At 38.7% G+C, this 23,962-nt stretch overlaps 2 protein-coding genes across 5 annotated transcripts in view; one reads left to right on the forward strand and one right to left on the reverse strand.

The window, feature by feature from the left end:
* LOC114479567 (guanine nucleotide exchange factor VAV3-like) overlaps positions 1–7,877 on the forward strand; it is a 60,568-nt gene extending 52,691 nt beyond the window's left edge. For 2 of the 4 annotated variants that reach the window (XM_028473309.1, XM_028473311.1), the window contains exons 26-27: positions 5,919–6,067; positions 7,395–7,877. In XM_028473309.1, coding sequence (XP_028329110.1) covers positions 5,919–6,067; positions 7,395–7,436 — 191 coding nt within the window. In that variant the 3' untranslated portion in view covers positions 7,437–7,877. The remainder of the gene's footprint in view (positions 1–5,918; positions 6,068–7,394) is intronic. The other 2 variants (XM_028473310.1, XM_028473312.1) reach the window with 1 other exon arrangement.
* Positions 7,878–11,958: 4,081 nt separating this feature from the next.
* Positions 11,959–15,562, reverse strand: LOC114479643 (myosin heavy chain, striated muscle-like). Its single transcript, XM_028473419.1, has 2 exons — positions 14,742–15,562; positions 11,959–12,682 (listed from the first exon to the last, which is right to left on the reverse strand). Exons 1-2 carry the CDS (start codon positions 15,560–15,562, stop codon positions 11,959–11,961), a joined length of 1,545 nt encoding a protein of 514 aa, XP_028329220.1.
* Positions 15,563–23,962: the final 8,400 nt, after the last annotated feature.

The raw sequence follows: 23,962 nt of genomic DNA on the forward strand, positions 1-23,962 counted from the left end.
TGTCAGCTTTTCATTTATGTTTGAGATATCTACCTCATGTGCAGTGAAAATAACAGGTTTATATTGTTTCATGGATATTGTGGAATGATTTACAATAAAATAAGATTCAAGGTGTTGTCCTTAGCTCTATGTGTCTGTGCGTGGGGGTTTGTGTAATGTTGTTGGGGTTTATTGTGGATTGTTTGCTTGGGGTATTTTTTATTGTACGTTTGTAAAGCACTTTGAATTATATTATATATATATAAACATTTCCAGGCAAACTACTTGATTTGATTCATTTTGCATTTAGCTGCTGTATTGGGCAAATTACACTCGTCCTGTAAAAAAGGGATTACATTCAAGAAGGCTAAAACGTTTATCATTTGTCATGTGATGTTTCTCTAACTTCTTGTCGCCACTAAAAGTCCCTCTGTTTTGTAGCAGACATACATGTGTGTGTTTGCTGTCACTTCACTTGACATGTGTTTGCCTTATTGTGTTATGAAAGGAGGAGCCCTATTGTGTTAATTGTGCTTGTTTTCTCAATGGCGTTCCCAATTGGAGCAGGAGTTGGGTGTTGCCTTGTCAGGGCACAGAGAAATATGTATCCATGCTGCCTTCGTTTCCTTCTGTTCATCTGGTGTATTGGCTTTGTGTTATTTGACAGGAAATTTGTAAGTAATTTATTTATAAATCGCTTTTTGCAGATAAAATCACAGTGCTGTACAGAACAGAGGAGAATTTAAAACAACAGCATCAACATCATAAAAGTTTAATAAAACAAAGGTACATATTTACATCAACAGTAGCATCATAAAAGAATAATAAAAACTAAAATCCATTCAACTTAAAGCTTTTCTGAATAGCGAAGTCTTCAAATGTTTCTTGAAAGTATTCACACAGTTTAGCTCTCGGAGAAACTGGTGCAGGTTATTCCAGAGTCTGGGGGCCACAGCCTGGAACGTCAGGTCTCCTCGAGTTTAAAATTAGTTTTTGGGATCTTTAGGAGACCCTGACCTGAACTTGACCGAAGGGTGCGCCGTGAAGTGTCCATGTAACACTCGGAAAGTCAGAACTAACATTTCTACTCGAAACTTGACTGGAAGCCAGTGCAGAGTAGAAAGAATGGGGGTAATGTGGGATGTTCTGGGAGCATCGGTCAAAGGCCTGGCAGCAGTACAAGCTGGAGTCTGTTTAAGGTCAACTTATTAAAACAAGTGAAAACAGAATTACAATAGTCAATGCGAGATGATATAAAGGCGTGGATGATGAATTTGAGATCTGATTTTGATAACAAGTCCCTCACTTTAGAGATATTTATCAGGTGATAAAAACTGTTTTTGGTCAGATGACGTCAGTTGCCTGATCAAACACAACCCCAACGTTTCTGAGGCTGGTTTTCACAGATGAGCTCAGAGCACCAAGGGAGTTCTTAATCAGAGGGATCTTTATATCAGGAGTGATGATCAGAGTGTTTTGTTCAAATTTATCTGGAGGTAATGCGATGACAACCCGTTTTTGATACAAGATACACAATCTAAGAACTCAGATAAAACGTGAAAGTCATCAAAGGAGCAATAAAAACTGGATATCATCAGCATAAAAATTATAACATGCAAAATGAGAGATATACTGCATCTTATCACTATTTGTATCATAAGCGTTAATGAGTTAAAGCCCTTTTACATTGTCAGTCTTTTTAGTTTTTGGGAATTGCTGGTGGGAATACTTTATGCCAAAAATGCACTATTCGTTAGTATAAATTATTCAACATTTAGAAGCAAATGTGTGCTTTTGTTTTCCCAAAATGTTTCCATGAAGTTGGATGCGTAAATGTCACCATGTGTCATGTCTGGGAGAAATCTGCTGTGAAACTGTCCAAAGCTGTTTTATTCGAAAAATGTTAAGCAACATTTTAAAGCCAATTTTACAAATAACACAAACACTGACTTTCAGGCCCAACTAATTTATGTCATTACCACTTACAGCAGCAGTATTTAATATGGTCTTGTGCTTTTGCTTTTTTTTTTTAACCTTTCTGTCACCGTAATTTACTTACTCTTGTTCTTCAACTTTGACAACTTTCTTCTTTACTTCACGTTTTTTTTCCCCCCATTTCACACATTCTCACAAACGTGTGTTTACTTCGCTTTTGTTCTATCTCTGCTCCCTCTATGGACCTGAACCCTCCCCATCATGTGCTTTGTTTCTCGTCAGTTCCTTCTGGCGATGGCAGCTTTGTTCCTCCTTCCTCCTCACCTTTCTGGTCAGGTAAAGATGTCATATTTCTGCTCTTTTTTCGCAGCATATCACGGTAACTTCTCTCATGGCTCTAAAAAAGGGATGTGTTGTTGTTTCTCCCCTAAAACTAAGTTGTATTCTGATTAACTTCCAACAGGTTTGTCTCAACTTAGAATACTTTACTGCTGGAATGTGAACAAACAAGAGGAGAAATGCTACTTCTGCTAGCAATTGCCTACAATCATGTTTTTCAGTCAAAAATGATTTTTGATTTTCATTCCTCTACCCAGAGTTGGGATCATTTATAATTGTGATCACACAATTGATAATTAATTACAATTATGACGTTATTATAATTGAAATCGTAATTAAAAAAATATGTTGCTGTTGTAATCGTATTTGAGTTCAAATAATTTACTTTGTAATTGTAATTGTCAGAAACATTTTATAAAAATTGTAATTTATAATGTAATTTAATGCAAAACTGGGGACATGTGTTATAGTTCAATGGCTTACATGTAGACCTATGTAGTAATATATTGATACCAATATTTTCATGGATAATGAAGCCGAACAAGGTAATCAAGAGGTGAGAAACAAATTGGATGATAGATAATAATTTTTGTGTATTTTACAGCTGATTTAATACATGGGTCAAAACTGACGGACATTGAACTTTAGTAATTGAGAACGTAATTGTAATTAATTTCAGGGAAAAATAAACATTTTAATTTGAAATGGAAAAAATGCTGGTCACCGTAATCATAGGCAAGGCAAATTAATTTGTATAGCGCATTTCATGCACAAGCAACTCAAAAACAAAAAGTGCCACAGAAAACATTCAACAGCTTAAGAACATTATTTAAAATGATCAGTAAAATCATTTAAAATTTTCAACACACATTACATCAACATGACCAAAAATCTCCCTTTCAGTCATACTCTGTAGAGAAAAAAAGTGTCTTTAACTGCTGCTTGTTTGTTCCACTTCTTTGCAGCATAACAACTAAACGCAGCATCACCATGTTGAACTCTGGGCTCCACTATCTGACCTGTGTCCATAGATCTGAGAGACCTGCTGGGTTCATACCTGACTAACATCTCACTGATGTATTCTGGACCAAATGTCAGACCTGAGTCAATTAGAACACCAAGGTTTTAGCTTTAGCTCAAGATACTTGCTGATAGTATTCCTCTTTTCCTTGTTACCAAAGACAATCACCTCCATCTTGTCATGATTTAGTTGAAGAAAGTTTTCATTCATCCAGCAGTTTACTTTTCTAAGCAGTCACACAACACCTCAGTGGGACCATGGTCATCTGGGTTCAGTGATAGATATAGTTGTCATCTGCATAGCTCTGATAATCAACCTTACAGTTCTATACAATTTGTTCTAGAGGAAGCATATAAAGACTAAACAGAAGGGATCCAAGAACAGAGCCCTGAGGAACCCCACAGGACACCGGTAATCTGTCAGATTTGAAGTTTCCAATGTTTACAAAATAACTTCGCTCCTCCAAGTAGGACTTAAAACCATTGCATTACTTTTCCATTTAGTCCAACCCATCTTTGCATGGGTTGGACTAAATGCATGCAATCATAATTGAGTTGTAAATGAACATGGATCATTTAAGATGTGTCTATCTCAAGGAGCTTGTAGTGCCATACAATCCCCCCAGAACACTACGCTCTCAAAATGCTGGACTACTCGTTGTTCCATTCATCTCTAAAAGTAGTATAGGAGGAAGAGCTTTCAGTTATCAGGCCCCACTTCTCTGGAACCATCTACCAACCACGGTTCGGGGGGCAGACACCCTCTCTACCTTTAAGGTTAGGCTCAAAACATTCCTCTTTGATAAAGCTTTTAGTTAGGAACCAGCTCATAGCTCATAATTAAGATGCAATAGGCATAGACTGCCGGGGGGGGGGGTCTGGCATGCTCGGTTGGAGAGAGGTTGGAGAGGGCGTTAAGAGAGAGGTCATTTAGGTTAGAGAGGGACCGGAGAGGGTCCCATTCCTCTCTCAAACACTCCCTCTATGTCTGCTTCTTCCCTTGTGTGTTTGCTCCTGTACTCCTTCTGGCTTTTGTCTTGCAGGTCCGTGGGATCCTCAGTGTGGAGTTACAGAGACTCAGCGGCTCTGTCTCCACCCTTTTCTCTGCACACACCCAACACAGCATAACGTGGATGGCTGTTCATCATAGGAATGGGATCCACACAAGGTTCCTGCTGCTTAACAGAAGGTTTTCCTTGCCGCCATGATGAATTCATGTTGGGTGTGGGATACATATGTATGTGTATATACGTATATATGCATATGTGTGTATCCATAAAATGAAGAGTCCGTCCTTAAGACTGCTCTACTGTAAAGTGCCTTGAGATACCATTGGTTATGATTTGGCGCTATACAAATAAAGATTGATTGATTGATTGATTGATGTGATTGTAATTCAAAAATGTAATTGACCCCAACCCAGACTCTACCTAATGAAGAATCAGAATTAGAAATGATTTATTCATCCTAGGGGGAAATTACTTATGTTACAGAGGCTCGAGAAATACTACAAATAAAAAGAATAAACACTAAACAAAGAAAGAAAGACGTACATAATTAAGTAAAATACTGTTAATTAAATAAGGATCAAATACATGTGCACACATTACAGTAAAAAAAAACAAGATAAAATAATTAATATTTTGGTAATTAAGTGTTTTTTTTCTAATTTAGATGGTATTACCCTCAAAAAACCATAAAAACAATAACAGTCTTTACTACAAATTTGCAATCTAGTGGCATTCGATGAACAACAGTAAACTATTAATACGACTTATTTATGTTTGCGTGTGCTCACACACACGTGTGGACATAAGCATTTGTCTGTGTGCATGGACTTTGATGTATTTATCTCTTCTAGCATATCATCATCACACTTGTCATCTGTCTTGTTACAGATAAGGTAAACTGACATGTGAACACCTGACCTTTGAGTGTGGGAATAACCTTGTAAGGACCGATAACAGATTCTATTACAGCAGCTGACGATAACTTTTAATAAAAGTGCAGGATGAGCACGTTAACCTGTGACCTCCAGGTGGTTTCCCCCGCTTTGCGACCATTTGCTTTTCCTTTAGCATACGCAATTACATAATCTAATTACAGGTGCATCCATAAAATTAAAGTCAGAATATCATGGAAAAGTATATTAAACTGTATATTAAATGAAAGCTGCTGATGTGCAGCTCCAATAAATATACTTGAATACAAGAAATTTAAGTCTGCCATACACCTTAAATTAGTTTTTCTACTTTTGAACAACTGGATCTACCAGTGACCCTGCACTGGGCTGCAGCCTTGGACACTGATGGAGTTTGATCAGCGCTCAGCATCTTTTAATCATTCCTTCTTTAACCTGTAGCTGGAGGAATGACTTTAGCTCTTCACTTTCCATTTCCCCTTTGTCAAATAACTTTAGAAAATACTACAGGTGTGTGGATTACGATGAGGTGTTTGCCGAGTAAAAATAAATATTTTCCCCTCATCGTCAGTCCTTCACATCGTAAATGCCTTGCTGAAATGTAATCAAATTGTATTATGCGTGTCTGTGTCTGCTCATATCTCCAGTCTTACACTCGGCCATGCTTTTTTATTAACAGTGACATTTTGCGCAAATGAAAAGTTAGTGATTTCTGTGTCTATAGTCTTCTCTCCTCGAGTGGTGGGGATTGCTGTGGCACGATACGACTTCTGCTCGAGAGACACACGTGAGCTCTCCCTGCAGCAGGGTGACATCATCAAGATCTACAGCAAGATGTCCAATGGCTGGTGGAAAGGAGAGACTGACGGTCGGGTAAGTGGATGAAATAGTGCGTCGTACTATATGATATATGATTTTTGTAGTTTCACAATGTCTGTTGATCATTTGAAAACAAAAAATAATAATTTACTCAGTAACGGTTGGGTGTAGAAATGTAATGAGTTACTTTACTTATTTTAAAACGTACTTAAGTACAAGTAAAATAACTGACTTAGAAATATACTCAAAAAAGTACAAGTACCCATAAAAGCAACTCAGTTACATTAACGTGAGTACTTGTGATCCATTACTTTCACCTCTGCACTAACAGATAACAGCCAAGGTTTAAATAGAGGCTGTGAGCACTGCGTCAGCCTCCTTAGTATAAAACTTACAAAGGACAGAACATACATAGCAGCATTGTCCTAATTATTCTTCAGGTTGGGATACCCTGATAACCAGTGTTGGGAACGTTACTTTAAAAAAGTAATTAGTTATAGTTACACATTACTGATCCAAAAAGTAACTGAGTTAATAACTGAATTACTCTATAATAAAAGTAACTTATTACCAAAGAAAGTAACTATTTGCGTTATTGTTAAAAAAAAAAAAAAGTTGCTACATGTGAAAGAATTCAGATTTTTTAGATGCGTGTCGTTGTGAGGTGCTTAATTATATTTGTGTCTTCACTCCTGGATATAATTTACCCTTCACATGCAGGTTCTTACCTTTGACCACAATTCATTCCAAGTAGTGTTTGCATCGCCACCTTAAAAATGACAACTTTTCATCAGACTGCTCCATGCTCGCCATCTCTACAGTGGTTGTGTGTGGTGCGTGTGCTGGCACACGTGTAAAAACACTGGCTCTGATTGGCTACCATGAAACATGACGCCACCTTGTTTTTAACCCACCTCCACTACAGCTGCGTATGAAGCCAGGGGTGCTTTCGGGTAACAGTTTATTTAATCAATGCATGTAACGCACCGCATTTAACGTTCAGTAACGTTAACGGCGTTGTAGCGGCGTAAAAAGTAATTAGTTTGGTAACCCCGTTACTGAAAAAGAAAAAACGCATTTTAAATGCCGTTATTCCAAACACTGCTGATAGGTAGGTTAGTAGTCTTTTGCTTTTCATCTTTTCCAATGATTGAATAAAGAAGTAGAATGAGTCATTGTTGCGCAGTCTCATAAGAGTGGATGAGTGAATCACCATGGTACTTTATGTATAAAAGGCCTGGAAAAGTATAAGAATCCCTTTCAAAGGGTATGGAAGTTATGCTTGAGGAAACCTTTCAAGGACGTAAATATGTCACAGTACAATTTTAACACGCAGCTGCTATCTGGCTCATTGTTTGCTCTTTTTTTTGCTGTCTTACAGGTGGGCTGGTTTCCCTCCACATACGTAGAGGAAGAAGATTGACGTTGGTTGTTGAATAACAAAACTTATGTATTGATTAAAAGCTCCAACCAGTAAGCATTGTTGTACCCCAGTTGGATCTCTGATAAAACCCAAAGTCAGACACAATGGGAGACCACAGTGCCCTGAAACACCTCAGTCTGGCCTTTGACACAGTCTCACACAGAGGAAATGTCAAATCACAGATTCCAGGAGCGTCATACACCATATCTGAGGTCTCTGCAGCTCTGTCTGGCCCTGCGACCCTCTGGGAACTACATGTGCTGTATGTACCTAGATAACCCCCCTCCACCCCCTTTTTCCTCTCAACGTCTCTAATTATTGATGACTTCATTGGACAGTGTGAGACTTTCCTTCACTGTCGTGTAATGGAAGGCTCAGTCACCCAACTGGAACACAGATCCTGCTGACAAGGTGGACGAGGTGAAATACAGGTTCTGTGCAGGACTCACTTTTCCAAAAATGGTGCAGAGTTCTGAGCTTCGGACAAAAGCGTTTCACTCCCTGCTGTTTAAAATACAGTCAATGTCCTTTTTTTTTTTTTTAATGTATAATTAAAATTTCTGATACTGAGAATTTATAAAGTATGTTTAAAACCAATGCTTTGTGATGATTTTTGTCATATGAGTTTGGGTTTTTGGTTCAATTTATGTGAAATGTTAAGTCAACAGTCAAACTTATTGTAAAAGTGCACATAACATAGTGTTAGGTCTTTGTGCAGTCCCCCAAAACAAATACACAAAGTGATAAAAACAAAACAACAACACATGAAGTACGACAGAAATACACAAAAAGACAAAATTGACAACATACTGTAGATAATATATATGACAAACACACACACAAAAAACAACATTCCAACAAAGATTCCAAAATGGCAAAAAAAAACATCACCTAATATGACAGGAAAACACACATTGTTTGTCCTTCCTGTTATAATGTTTGGATTGGTCATTTTAAATATTTTAAACTAAGTCAAAGTAGAGAGGCAATTTAATGACCGTGGTAATGTTTATTTTATTTTTTTTTACCAAAATGTGTGTCAACATCTAAAACAAAACAACACAAAATTGCCAAATTTTAAATATAGGTCTATAAATGTTTAATATTGATTGAAGTTTAAGTCCTGTCGGTCTTCCCCCCAGTGCATACTGTTGGTGCTAACAGGCTAGCCAATTAGCTAACAGATGCTTGTATATTCAAACTAAATACCTTCATTCATTTTCTAAAGTGAGGCAGTCAAATAAAAATCTAAGTTTTCTGACGTCCCTTTGTCTTAGTGAATGTTAAAGAAAACTTCACAAATGGTAATCGTTTCTGACAGTTTTATTCACTGATGTTTTTAGTAATGAAAGACATGTAACAGTTGAACACTTGTTCAAGAAATGCAATAATCACTCCTATATATTTTTTGTGCTTCAGGCAATTTAGCCTACCCAGGTAAAGTAGGCATTGCTGCTACAAAGTGCAAAAATAATTAATCATTACAGTCGTCCATAATAATTTCTGGTCCTAGAGAGCCTCTTCCCTACATGTTTTAGGTGTTCCTGCTGGGAATGAGGAATCCTTTTTCATTTGGGAATTTGGTGATTGTTTTCTTAACTTACAGTATAACAAATAATATGGTATTTTTTTTTAATTTTAGGACATGGTTATCATTTACGTATTTTTGTCTGACTGGTTCAGAGGCTGGTATCACTGACCCCCAAAAATGTTTGGGCAGTCGTTCTGCAGGACAGGCTCAGTCATAGCATCTCTGCCGTTTTTTCCATTTCCGGAGTGAACGTCTCTTCCGCTTTGGTGCGTCTGGGAGATCACTGTCGGATTGTTCCTCTTCTTCTGTGTCGGAGGAATTAAGCATGGATGCTGAGATGGTGTTTAAATTCAGCTTCTTCACTTCCTGCTGGAAGTACTGCTGTGTCTTGTTGATCTCCTCCATCATCGTGTTATCAGCCCTCTTTTCTGAGTAAACCTTGTTCGAATTCCACCACTGACACTGCAGGACCTCACTCTCATGCTGGTTGCTAAGCTCTGCATGAGAAGAGGCCATTTCTTCTGGCAGACCTTTGTCCTTCACTTCATCCTTCACTCCTTCTTTCAGCTCTTTCAGTTTAGTGATGTAGGCTGCCATATGTATGTTGTATTGCTCGACATGGTCCTTCTTTTTATATGTCCTTTGCGTGTCAATCCTGTGCTTGGCTATCTTGCTGGTTCTGCTGGTGCTTTTTGGGGTGATGCATTTCCTTACATGTTCCAGCTCTTGTTGTGCCTCCTTCTCCTTCTTCATGAAGTGTTCTTTCAGGGATGTCTCTTCATCAAGCTCTGCTCTGGTTTGCTGCAGTTGCTTAGACAGCTCCTCCACTTCACGCTGTGCATTCCATAATTTGTCCTTTTCCTTCTTGACCACTTCTTTCAGTTGCTTTATTTCGGCTTCGTAGTCCTGGTGAGTCCAGCGGTCATGCTTTCTAACGGTGAATGGCATGGCAGAGGTGTTGTTATAGTACCTTCTACTGTAGCTTGACATGTTTCTTTCGAGCTTGAAAAGATTTTTAATGAAGCATCAAACAGAACAGTTGTTCTCTTTGTGAAAGACTCCGTGCAAATCACTCTGCGTGCACTGAACTGACATAAAAGCCACTAACATGAAAGCCACTGAGATGACGAGTTCCAAAGTTTTAAAAAATAGAATAGAATTTTTAACTGAAGTTCCAACTGACAATACTACATTTTTAGCCATAGGTTAAGCGGTTTTTTGAAATATCAAGCCTGAAGTAGACCAAACCCCAAAATGTTTCAGGCTCAAATGAATGGGAGAATTCTCAGCTTGCCCCTTCACTCCTTCAAATATTGTTTTTTTTCTTCTCACGTAATCATGGTCACAGTTTATTTTTTTCTCCTACAAACATGAATTTACATACGTTAATAGAGACATTAATCGTTTATTTGATCACCAAAGTATTTTCCGATGTCAATTTTTTGGGGGACTGAACATAATTTATGAAGAAGGAAAGAGCTCCAAATTTCATTTTCCTCCAAACTAACAAAATACTAACTGCACAATTTTTTTTAATCATATTTTTGTTGAAGTTATGTCAGCAGAACAAAGAGTCAAATTACCAAAAAAAAAAACCCCAACAAGTTCTTTTAAGTCACCCATCAGTATGTCCGAGTGACCGCACAAGAAAAATGTGTCAGGAAGTATAACATCCAGTTGCCACAGTTTGTTTGAGTTTCATGTAGTCATCAAAGAGAAGTAGTAATCCCAAAGCCATACAACTTTTAAGAATGCATGTTTCACTCCCTGCTGTTTAAAAGACAGTCAATGTCTTTTTTTTTTTTAATGTATAATTAAAATTTCTGATACTGAGAATTGATAAAGTATGTTTAAAACCAATGCTTTGTGATGATTTTTGTCATATGAGTTTGGGTTTTCGGTTCAATTTATGTTAAATGTTAAGTCAACAGTCTGTCAAACTTATTGTAAAAGTGCACATAACATAGTGTTAGGTCTTTGTGCAGTCCCCCAAAACAAGTACACAAAGTGATAAAAACAAAACAACAACACATGAAGTACGACAGAAATACACAAAAAGACAAAATTGACAACATACTGTAGATAATATATATGACAAACACACACACAAAAAACAACATTCCAACAAAGATTCCAAAATGGCAAAAAAAAACATCACCTAATATGACAGGAAAACACAAATTCTTTGTCCTTCCTGTTATAATGTTTGGATTGGTCATTTTAAATATTTTAAACTAAATCAAAGTAGAGAGGCAATTTAATGACCGTGGTAATATATATATATTTTTTTTTACCAAAATGTGTGTCAACATCTAAAACAAAACAACACAAAATTGCCAAATTTTAAATATAGGTCTATAAATGTTTAATATTGATTGAAGTTTAAGTCCTGTCGGTCTTCCCCCCCAGTGCATACTGTAGGTGCTAACAGGCTAGCCAATTAGCTAACAGATGCTTGTATATTCAAACTAAATACCTTCATTCATTTTCTAAAGTGAGGCAGTCAAATAAAAATCTAAGTTTTCTGACGTCCCTTTGTCTTAGTGAATGTTAAAGAAAACTTCACAAATGGTCATGGTTTCTGACAGTTTTATTCACTGATGTTTTTAGTAATGAAAGACATGTAACAGTTGAACACTTGTTCAAGAAATGCAATAATCACTCCTATATATTTTTTGTGCTTCAGGCAATTTAGCCTACCCAGGTAAAGTAGGCATTGCTGCTACAAAGTGCAAAAATAACTATTCATTACAGTCGTCCATAATAATTTCTGGTCCTAGAGAGCCTCTTCCCTACATGTTTTAGGTGTTCATGCTGGGAATGAGGAATCCTTTTTCATTTGGGAATTTGGTGATTGTTTTCTTAACTTACAGTATAACATTTTTTTTATTTTAGGACATGGTAATCATTTACGTATTTTTGTCTGACTGGTTCAGAGGCTGGTATCACTGACCCCCAAAAATGTTTGGGCAGTCGTTCTGCAGGACAGGCTCAGTCATAGCATCTCTGCCGTTTTTTCCATTTCCGGAGTGAACGTCTCTTCCGCTTTGGTGCGTCTGGGAGATCACTGTCGGATTGTTCCTCTTCTTCTGTGTCGGAGGAATTAGACATGGATGCTGAGATGGTGTTTAAATTCAGCTTCTTCACTTCCTGCTGGAAGTACTGCTGTGTCTTGTTGATCTCCTCCATCATCGTGTCATCAGCCCTCTTTTCTGAGCAAACCTTGTTCGAATTCCGCCACTGACACTGCAGGACCTCACTCTCATGCTGGTTGCTAAGCTCTGCATGAGAAGAGGCCATTTCTTCTGGCAGACCTTTGTCCTTCACTTCGTCCTTCACTCCTTCTTTCAGCTCTTTCAGTTTAGTGATGTAGGCTGCCATATGTACGTTGTATTGCTCGACAAGGTCCTTCTTTTTATATGTCCTTTGCGTGTCAATCCTGTGCTTGGCTATCTTGCTGGTTCTGCTGGTGCTTTTTGGGGTGATGCATTTCCTTACATGTTCCAGCTCTTGTTGTGCCTCCTTCTCCTTCTTCATGAAGTGTTCTTTCAGGGATGTCTCTTCATCAAGCTCTGCTCTGGTTTGCCGCAGTTGCTTAGACAGCTCCTCCACTTCACGCTGTGCATTCCATAATTTGTCCTTTTCCTTCTTGACCACTTCTTTCAGTTGTTTTATTTCGGCTTCGTAGTCCTGGTCAGTCCAGCGGTCATGCTTTCTAACGGTGAATGGCATGGCAGAGGTGTTGTTATAGTACTTTCTACTGTAGCTTGACATGTTTCTTTCGAGCTTGAAAAGATTTTTAATGAAGCATCAAACAGAACAGTTGTTCTCTTTGTGAAAGACTCCGTGCAAATCACTCTGCGTGCACTGAGCTGACATGAAGGGCGCTGACATGAAAGGCACTGACATAAAAGCCACTAACATGAAAGCCACTGACATGACGAGTTCCAAAGTTTTAAAAAATAGAATAGAATTTTTAACTGAAGTTCCAACTGACAATACTACATTTTTAGCCATAAGTTAAGCGGTTTTTTGAAATATCAAGCCTGAAGTAGACCAAACCCCAAAATGTTTCAGGCTCAAATGAATGGGAGAATCCTCAGCTTGCCCCTTCACTCCTTCAAATATTGTTTTTTTTTCTTCTCACGTAATCATGGTCACAGTTTATTTTTTTCTCCTACAAACATGAATTTACATACGTTAATAGAGACATTGATCGTTTATTTGATCACCAAAGTATTTTCCGATGTCAATTTTTTGGGGGACTGAACATAATTTATGAAGAAGGAAAGAGCTCCAAATTTGATTTTCCTCCAAGCTAACAAAATACTAACTGCACAATTTTTTTATCATATTTTTGTTGAAGTTATGTCAGCAGAACAAAGAGTCAAATTACCATAAAAAAAACCCCAACAAGTTCTTTTAAGTCACCCATCAGTATGTCCGAGTGACCGCACAAGAAAAATGTATCAGGAAGTATAACATCCAGTTGCCACAGTTTGTTTGAGTTTCATGTAGTCATCAAAGAGAAGTAGTAATCCCAAAGCCATACAACTTTTAAGAATGCATGTTTCACTCCCTGCTGTTTAAAAGACAGTCAATGTCCTTTTTTCTTTTTTAATGTATAATTAAAATTTCTGATACTGAGAATTGATAAAGTATGTTTAAAACCAATGCTTTGTGATGACGTTTGTCATATGAGTTTGGGTTTTCGGTTCAATTTATGTTAAATGTTAAGTCAACAGTCTGTCAAACTTATTGTAAAAGTGCACATAACATAGTGTTAGGTCTTTGTGCAGTCCCCCAAAACAAATACACAAAGTGATAAAAACAAAACAACAACACATGAAGTACGACAGAAATACACAAAAAGACAAAATTGACAACATACTGTAGTTAATATATATGACAAACACACACAAAAAACAACATTCCAACAAAGATTCCAAAATGGCAAAAAAAACATCACCTAATATGACAGGAAAACACACATTGTTTGTCCTTCCTGTTATAATGTTTGGATTGGTCATTTTAAATATTTTAAACTAAGTCAAAGTAGAGGCAATTTAATGACCGTGGTAATGTTTATTTTTTTTTTTTTACAAAAATGTGAGTCAACATCTAAAACAAAACAACACAAAATTGCCAAATTTTAAATATAGGTCTATAAATGTTTAATATTGATTGAAGTTTAAGTCCTGTCAGTCTTCCCCCCAGTGCATACTGTTTGTGCTAACAGGCTAGCCAACTAGCTAACAGATGTTTGTATATTCAAACTAAATACCTTCATTCATTTTCTAAAGTGAGGCAGTCAAATAAAAATCTAAGTTTTCTGACGTCCCTTTGTCTTAGTGAATGTTAAAGAAAACTTCACAAATGGTCATGGTTTCTGACAGTTTTATTCACTTATTTTTTTTAGTAATGAAAGACATGTAACAGTTGAACACTTGTTCAAGAAATGCAATAATCACTCCTATATATTTTTTGTGCTTCAGTCAATTTAGCCTACCCAGGTAAAGTAGGCATTGCTGCTACAAAGTGCAAAAATAACTATTCATTACAGTCGTCCATAATAATTTCTGGTCCTAGAGAGCCTCTTCCCTACATGTTTTAGGTGTTCCTGCTGGGAATGAGGAATCCTTTTTCATTTGGGAATTTGGTGATTGTTTTCTTAACTTACAGTATAACAAATAATATGGTATTCTTTTTATTTTAGGACATGGTTATCATTTACGTATTTTTGTCTGACTGGTTCAGAGGCTGGTATCACTGACCCCCAAAAATGTTTCGGCAGTTGTTCTGCAGGACATGCTGAGTCATAGCATCTCTGCCGTTTTTTCCATTTCCGGAGTGAACGTCTCTTCCGCTTTGGTGCATCTGGGAGATCACTGTCGGATTGTTCCTCTTCTTCTGTGTCGGAGGAATTAGACATGGATGCTGAGATGGTGTTTAAATTCAGCTTCTTCACTTCCTGCTGGAAGTACTGCTGCGTCTTGGTGATCTCCTCCATCATCGTGTCATCAGCCCTCTTTTCTGAGTAAACCTTGTTCGAAATCCGCCACTGACACTGCAGGACCTCACTCTCATGCTGGTTGCTAAGCTCTGCATGAGAAGAGGCCATTTCTTCTGGCAGACCTTTGTCCTTCACTTCGTCCTTCACTCCTTCTTTCAGCTCTTTCAGTTTAGTGATGTAGGCTGCCATATGTACGTTGTATTGCTCGACAAGGTCCTTCTTTTTATATGTCCTTTGCGTGTCAATCCTGTGCTTGGCTATCTTGCTGGTTCTGCTAGTGCTTTTTGGGGTGATGCATTTCCTTACATGTTCCAGCTCTTGTTGTGCCTCCCTCTCCTTCTTCATGAAGTGTTCTTTCAGGGATGTCTCTTCATCAAGCTCTGCTCTGGTTTGCCGCAGTTGCTTAGACAGCTCCTCCACTTCACGCTGTGCATTCCATAATTTGTCCTTTTCCTTCTTGACCACTTCTTTCAGTTGCTTTATTTCGGCTTCGTAGTCCTGGTCAGTCCAGCGGTCATGCTTTCTAACGGTGAATGGCATGGCAGAGGTGTTGTTATAGTACCTTCTACTGTAGCTTGACATGTTTCTTTCGAGCTTGAAAAGATTTTTAATGAAGCATCAAACAGAACAGTTGTTCTCTTTGTGAAAGACTCCGTGCAAATCACTCTGCGAGCACTGAGCTGACATGAAGGGCGCTGACATGAAAGCCACTGACATGACGAGTTCCAAAGTTTTAAAAAATAGAATAGAATTTTTAACTGAAGTTCCAACTGACAATACTACATTTTTAGCCATAGGTTAAGCGGTTTTTTGAAATATCAAGCCTGAAGTAGACCAAACCCCAAAATGTTTCAGGCTCAAATGAATGGGAGAATCCTCAGCTTGCCCCTTCACTCCTTCAAATATTGTTTTTTTTCTTCTCACGTAATCATGGTCACAGTTTATTTTTTTCTCCTACAAACATGAATTTACATACGTTAATAGAGACATTAATCGTTTATTTGATCACCAAAGTATTTGCCGATGTCAATTTTTTGGGGGACTGAACATAATTTATGAAGAAGGAAAAAGCTCCAAATTTGATTTTCCTCCAAACTAACAAAATACTAACTGCACAATTTTTTTTATCATATTTTTGTTGAAGTTATGTCAGCAGAACAAAGAGTGAAATTACCATAAAAAAAAACCCAACCAGTTCTTTTAAGTCACCCATCAGTATGTCCGAGTGACCGCACAAGAAAAATGTGTCAGGAAGTATAACATCCAGTTGCCACAGTTTGTTTGAGTTTCATGTAGTCATCAAAGAGAAGTAGTAATCCCAAAGCCATACAACTTTTAAGAATGCATGTTTCACTCCCTGCTGTTTAAAAGACAGTCAATGTCCTTTTTTTCTTTTTTAATGTATAATTAAAATTTCTTATACTGAGAATTGATAAAGTATGTTTAAAACCCATGCTTTGTGATGATTTTTGTAATATGAGTTTGGGTTTTTGGTTCAATTTATGTTAAATGTTAAGTCAACAGTCTGTCAAACTTATTGTAAAAGTGCACATAACATAGTGTTAGGTCTTTGTGCAGTCCCCCAAAACAAATACACAAAGTGATAAAAACAAAACAACAACACATGAAGTACAACAGAAATACACAAAAAGACAAAATTGACAACATACTGTAGATAATATATATGACAAACACTCACACAAAAAACAACATTCCAACAAAGATTCCAAAATGGCAAAAAAAAACATCACCTAATATGACAGTGTTACGGCTGAATTTGCGGTTGACCTCATTTGGAGACATGATTTATTGCTCTGGTTGAATGATGGAGTCCAGGAGAAGCATTGATGGTTTTATAAAAAAGTTTATTCTAAGGCTAAGTAAAAAAGGTACAAGATGGAACAAAGTGAAACAAAATTAGCGTCCGTCCAGGCGGACGTCCGAAGGAAGTGCCGCTCCCTCTAACAGTTTCAGCTTAAGGTTTTTTACAGATAACAGCAGAGTTCCACTCTGGGGTAAGGAGGAGGGGAGAGTCAGATGCCCAATAGTGGAAAGATTTGAGGATGATGAAGATGTGTATGTTATGAGGAAGGTTCGGTGCCAGTCTTATCTGTCTTTGATAGTGTGTGCTGCATGCGAGCAGAGACTCTGGCCTTGGCTGAACAATACGATCTGTACTGTTTAATCATGATTCAGCTGCTCAAAAGTGTGAAGAGTAATGGAGTCATCATGTATTAAAACATGACAAATTGTACACATGAACATACATTTGACGATATGATGATGAATATAAAAATCTGCCATAACATTCCCCACTTTTGGTCGCTATCAACGACCAAATCAAAATTATTATATTCAGGGTTAACTTTTGTGAGGCACAGATATAGCAAGAAAATGTGGAAATAAACTTCTTCATTATTATTATCAATGGCATGAATCATTAAAAATCATCCTTTATTACATCTAGATAAGCAAAAATCATCATTTGCATCAAGGACATCACTCGTCTTCATCGGCTGAGTTCAGTGGTGACTGGGGTCACCAATAGCTAGAAGAATAGTGGAACCATGGTTAGAATCACCGCACTTGAGTGGCGGCTCATGAGTGAAGAACCTTGAGTATTTTCCTCAATCGTAGCAGAAGGGTTTATGACTGTATTCCTGCAGCTAGGTGTGAGGTTGTCCACCCTCAACCTAGCTATAAGCATTTGGTGTGGCTTATAAACAAAGTTAGGCCCTTGTTCTAGAGCGTTTTCTTGTGTGTGTCGTGAAAAAGAAAATCTCAGTGGCCTTGTCGGTTCCCCCTTCATTGTTCAGTCAGCCTCCGTCTCAGCATCAGCTGGTGTCGGCAATCATCTTGGATCCATGTCGCCCGCTCCGTGACCTTCACTGCCGTGTGGGTCGTTCATTTCCGGTCGGCGTTGTAGATGATTGGTTGTTGTCTGAGGAAGGGTAGTGTCCACACACCTGGCAACCTCTCTTGGGATCGGCTGGTACCTGAACAGAAGAGGGGGAAAAACACCAAAACAGAACTCTTGGGATTGGCTGGTACCTGAACACAGGCGCGATCCCACTACTGAGGCTTTAGCTGGTACCTGGTACCTGGTAGGCTTTAGCTGGTACCTGAACAGAAGAGGGGGGAAAAACACCAAAACAAAACAAAACAAAATAAAATAAAATAAAAGTTTAGGGGTGTTAGGTTTAGTTAACTAACTAAATGAATAGTTAGTATGGCCAGGAAGGCAGAGACAGGTCAGAGGTCAGGATCTGAGAGCTTTTTCAGATCCTAAAAGGTGCTGCTGCACAATCACACAATGGTTAGGTGTGGGTTAGTGAGCTAGCTCAATGTTATCTGTAGCATTCGCACGCGAGTGGGAAAATATGAGGCTGAAAGGAAAGCAGGAAGTATTAATTCAATTCTCTTTTCCTGGAGCAAGAAGAAGCATAGCTGGAGTTGCAGTGATTATCTGTGGTACGTCTACTTACCTGGTGAGAAGCAACAATTTGAGAACCACTGTTTACAAGGACATGCAAGTCGGACGGAGAAGGACATGCAAGTCGGACGGAGAAGGACATGCAAGTCGGACGGAGAAGTGTGGAGTGTGATTACATGTCTTCTCAAGATGAATACATACAATTGGGAGACATGGAGATGTGAGAAAGCTAAATGAGTTTAACCAAATAAATAAATAATGTTATTTATTTATTTAAATTGTTTGTTTATTTTTCTTTGCTATCTCTAATTTGTGAAGGAGAAATCTTATTCTATCCTTTATTTATTCTGAATAATGTTAACACTCCACACCTAATTACATAGCCTAATTCTTTTATAGAGCTGAATTTGTCAGTTCATTTATTTCATTATTTTCCCTCATAATTATTATTCGAGATGTAATTTACTTAATTTTGAAGGTCAATTGGTGGCAAAAGTGTCTCCTATTCTGTGTCTGAACCAGAGTTTAGCAAGATTATTGGCCCTTTAAGGTTAGACAGAATTAAAGTTAAGTTGAGTCGAACAATCATATTGTCTTTTGCTCTCTGTATTTATCCCATTCGTAGGGGTGACGAGCCCCAGCACGGTTTGGAGAGCTTCCTTAAATGCTTGGAAGTTACTTAACTTTAAACTATCTCTTATTTCAATCAATTATCAAGAATTTCAGGAGGACCCTTTTTAAATCTCAGACGACCCAGATTGGGCCACCAACCCAATGTTGAGAACACTTAATTTTTCCCTTAAAAGTGTCTAAACCCAGTGATGGTGTTTTATGGTCTTGCACGCTAAGTGCTGGTGGAACAAGAAGAAAATGGTTGGAGGGTTTTGGGGTATATTATTTTCCTATGATAAAATATAAATCAAAAATCAGAGGGACGTTGGCCCCTCCCTTCCCTTTTTTACATAAGAATGCATTTGGATTCTTAAAACCATATGATAAATATCATTGGAAAATTACTTATCTGATCATTTTGGATGTGTCTCCGTTTTCCTCTCTCTTGTGTCTGCCTGCCTTTGTGCCCTCCAGCCTCCTCGACCTCCTCCTCCTCAGCCTTAAAAGGTCAAAGCCAGGGTCAACTGTACGCTCCCTTTGGAAATTTGAAGATCTGTCCCCACTTTTGCAGTTGGATTGGAAGTCTCTGTAGTCTCTGGAATAGATATTATGTTAGAACATCCACAGTATGTCATATTGTCACATGTCTATTTCAATCTATTTCCCCTTTGTTTCCCAGTTACAGTTATGGAAAATACTTCCCTTTAATTCTCATCCTTCATCATAAGAGCAGTGACCAGGCATGGCGGCTGGGGGAGGCAGGATCGGAGTCGAGAAGGCGGTGGCATTGTCTGTTAGGAAACACTCAGAAACAGAAAGAGAGGAAAACATTAAGACTTAAATGAATAATTTAAAATATCTCTTTTCTTTAGTTGGATCTGATTCGTCTCCTTTGAGTATACAGCCAGCGACCTGTATTTTGGAAAAAGCTACACAATAACAACAACTAAGACGAAGACATAGACAAGTGCACACAACAACGAGTATACACGTATAACAACAAAAACATGGACACTGAACATGAACAGTAAGGTCAGTCAAGGTCAAAGCCAGTCATTCCACTGAAAGTGGTATCATATATAAAAAAAAAAAACGTCGTTTGGTGTTGTTAAACACCCAGAAAAACCTTTAAAACCTGGTAAACGTTTTAGAAGGCCCAAGGCCTAAAACCATAATTTTTTAACAAGCAGCAGTGTTTTCTGAACACCCCACTACATAATTGGCAAAAACAGGGAGAAGATCTAGTGCATCAAAACCCAGGAGGAAAGGAAGGTGAAACAGTGGAACATGTGTAGTCAAACAGCCATTCATCGGTCAATCACTCAATGACACGTCCACGGCACATTCGCACTCACAACGCGGTTCTCTCAGGCATACGTAACGTGTCATCATTCAGTCACTCGTGCACCGCACACGTTCATGCCTCAATTTTCACGTCCATGCATTCACAAGGTTTTGCTGCATAGTGTCTAAGTAGAATATAGGTCTCATCTAACCCACCAGCGGCGATAGCCAGTCCACCTCGTCTCTCGGGGTCAATGAGCTCTTATTGCCCCCCCATGCTTGGCAACCTTTTAGTGCTAATTAATTGCTTCTTACTGGTATCGTCTGATTACTAAGGGGTACGCTCCTTTTTACTTCCGCCTTTGCGGAGTCTACACTTAGATTATTGCCCGTTGCAGTACCGACAGTCTACTAGCTGCTGATCAGGCAGAACTCGCACGGCCGTGTCTAACTCAACAAACTCAACCCCGGTACCAAACCTGGGGGAAACTCTCAACAGCTGCAAATTCCAGAAACTTAAAACAAATATCTGAATTAGCCGGAGACCCTCTCAACCTGGCCTTATGAAAATATAAAACTGGGAGAATTTCCAGGGGAACCTTCCAACTTCTGACTTTAAGAAAAATATAAAGCTGGGAGGAGTATGGGGGAAGGGTAACCTCTCAACCTGTGATTTTATTTAAAATATAAAGCTGGGAGAATTTCAAACTCGACCACTCGTTACTCCGGAGATATAAAAACCCTCCGAATTAGCAGGAGAATTATAAACACCGCCAAAGCAGAACTGTCAGGACTTTATTGGGCACCTCTAAGATTGAACGGAGCACGCAACCTCTAATAACCCTCACTCTAAGGGAACGTAGAAATTTGTTCAGAACGGTATTCGGTTACCAAGCATGTATCAAATCAGGTGGACCACTATCCCCCAAAGAGCGCTTTCCCTAGCAAGGTTTATCCTTTTTCTGCATTAAACCAGGACTTTTTGTTTGAGGAGTAATTGCCTATGTACTCATAGCAACTAATGGGACATTTTTTTTCTCAGCAAAAATTTGGTACCCCCCCTGCTGTCCAGTGGCTTCGGGCCGGCAAGACAGTCCGACGCGGTAAGGGGGAGGCGCGCAAAATGAAAACAATGAATGTTGAACTAGGCTGTCTGTCGCAAGCAGCTTCAAAAAGGGTAAGGTACAGATTGTTTATGAGGGTATCGGTCAAAAATGTCAAAATGTAAACTTGGTTGAGGCTGCAGTCCTCAATCTCCGTCTCAATTTTCCTGAAATTGAGTAAAAACAAAAGAGTAAAAGAAGAATCGTTCAGAAATAACAAAGGAGAAAAACGTGTGAGCTCAAAAAAAATCATGGCCAATTAAAAGAATAAAAAATTAAAACTTCAGCTCCAAAAGCTGAGGCAACAGAGGGCTCTTCAGCGGATGTAACCATATCTTGCATTGTGGGGGGCCTCCCCTCAACAAGAAAATAAAATGAATGAAAAGCAAACAAAAACAACCTTATCAGTAACACTATTTTCTTCCCCTTTGTTTGTTCTTTTCTCATAAAGGCAAAAGCAGTGTAAATAAATGAGCAACATAATGAATAAAAGCAAAGATAAATGATGGGCACACTTGATCTCATGTGGAGTTATGAATGTGGGTGTGTGACTGTATGTCTGGTCTGTCTGCGTGTGAGAGAATAAATGAAAACAAAATAATCTAGTGCACAGTCAGAAGATAGAGGGGTTAGTATTGTCCTGTCGAAGGAGAAGCCTGTTGGCTATTTGCTAGTTGTCCCCCTCCATGCCGAAGTTCAAGGCTAAGGTGATATAGCACTACCACCAGAGGCTGTGGTGGACTTCTTGTTGCTTGGTATCCTTGTGGCTTTTGAAACAGTGTCTTTTTTGGTGAACATATTCCAGCAGACGTGTGACCAGTCTGCAGTTGCTGCCCATTATTCAGGCAGTAGTCGTGGCGTTTAACTCGCAACTCATTGGTGGGGGAGTGTCCACTCCGACGCCCACAGGTTCTCAGTCTTTGATGATGGGGCAGGATGTGTTAATCCCAGCATTGGCATGCGGCCCATTCATAGACGATGAAGAGTTGACTTGGGACTGAGCGAGTTATTTCAGCATTGCTTTGCTGAATGGGAGTTGAGTCCTTGAGTCCTGAAAGGTCACAGACCTTTGATTTGAGTTGAAGGTGATTTCATTCTTTCATTGAAGATGTCGTTTCTTCAGGGGGGCAACCACAAAGCCAACAGAAACTAACAATGGAATAATAAAAAAAAAAATGATAATGATGATAACAGTAATATTAAAATAAAATAAAATGAAATACTGTATTCATCTGTGTGTGTGTTTGAGTGTGTGTTGCTCATATTCAATTTAGAGTGAACCCATCAAACATGAAATCAAAATAGAATTTAAAATTAAAATAAAAATAGCGTCTGTGTGTAATGGCACTATTCTGTAGGCAGGGGGAGAAGTGAGAAATCACAATGTTGTGTCACAAGTGTGTAGTGCACTAAACTGGCCAGTGAGGGGCGCTACCTCTCTCTCTTGTGTGTGTGTGTCTTCTCCCTCCCTCTCTGTGCGTGGGTGTGGCTGTGCGTGTGCGTGTGCGCGTGCTTCCCTCTCTCTCTCTGTGCGTGGGTGCGTGCGTGCGTGTTTGGCTCTCTCTCTTTCTCTCCCTTTCTCTCTCTCTCTTGTGTGTGTGTGTGTGTGTGTGTGTGTGTGTGTGTGTGTGTGTGTGTGTGTGTGTGTGAGAGACTCTCTCTGCGAGAGAAAAAAACCCAAAAAAAACCAAGGCGCACAGAAGCCAAGAGCTGACACTCGTCCAAATGAAAGCATTAAAGCCAAACAACCATTCACACAAAATAAAAACAAAGATAAAAAAAGAAGTAAAACTCACCGAAAGCATGATCTGAGTTCACATCATACCAAGATTGTATATGCGTATGCCATTATCAGTGTTTTACTACAATTTAGGTTAGGTTTGGGGTTTTAATCTATTTTGCTTTCGGTACAGAGGTGAACTCAGATCATGGCACCGCTGGGATGTTTTGGAAACTTTGGTTGCCCGTCTATCTATGGTCAGGACCTCACAGGCTGTCTGTGGGTGTCCGAACAAAACCAAAGTAAATAATGACCAGCCGTATTTTATGCCTAAACAAAATATCCGAGCCCGAAGAAAAACAGAGGGAACCTACAGCATTAAAAAGCAAAGAACCTCAACCATTTGAGCCTTTCTCATGGCACTCTATTCACTGCGTCAAAACACAGAACAGCTGAGGATCAAAATCAAAGCTGAAAATCAATACAATGCTTGACTGGTTAGATTTCTATCAACACAGAGCGAATATATATATGTAAATGAAAATTTACATATATATATATATTTATAAAGGCAGCTTTACCTTAGTCCGAATTGGTGTTTGAGGTTCAACCGATGGTTCGTGATCCAGTCTCTGTCCGAGGGGTGGACAGAAGATGGTCCCTGTTCGTGATCGCCAATTGTTACGGCTGAATTTGCGGTTGACCTCATTTGGAGACATGATTTATTGCTCTGGTTGAATGATGGAGTCCAGGAGAAGCATTGATGGTTTTATAAAAAAGTTTATTCTAAGGCTAAGTAAAAAAGGTACAAGATGGAACAAAGTGAAACA

The sequence above is a fragment of the Gouania willdenowi genome, chromosome 17 (genome assembly GCF_900634775.1).
Source record: "Gouania willdenowi chromosome 17, fGouWil2.1, whole genome shotgun sequence".
Lineage (NCBI taxonomy): Eukaryota > Metazoa > Chordata > Actinopteri > Blenniiformes > Gobiesocidae > Gouania > Gouania willdenowi.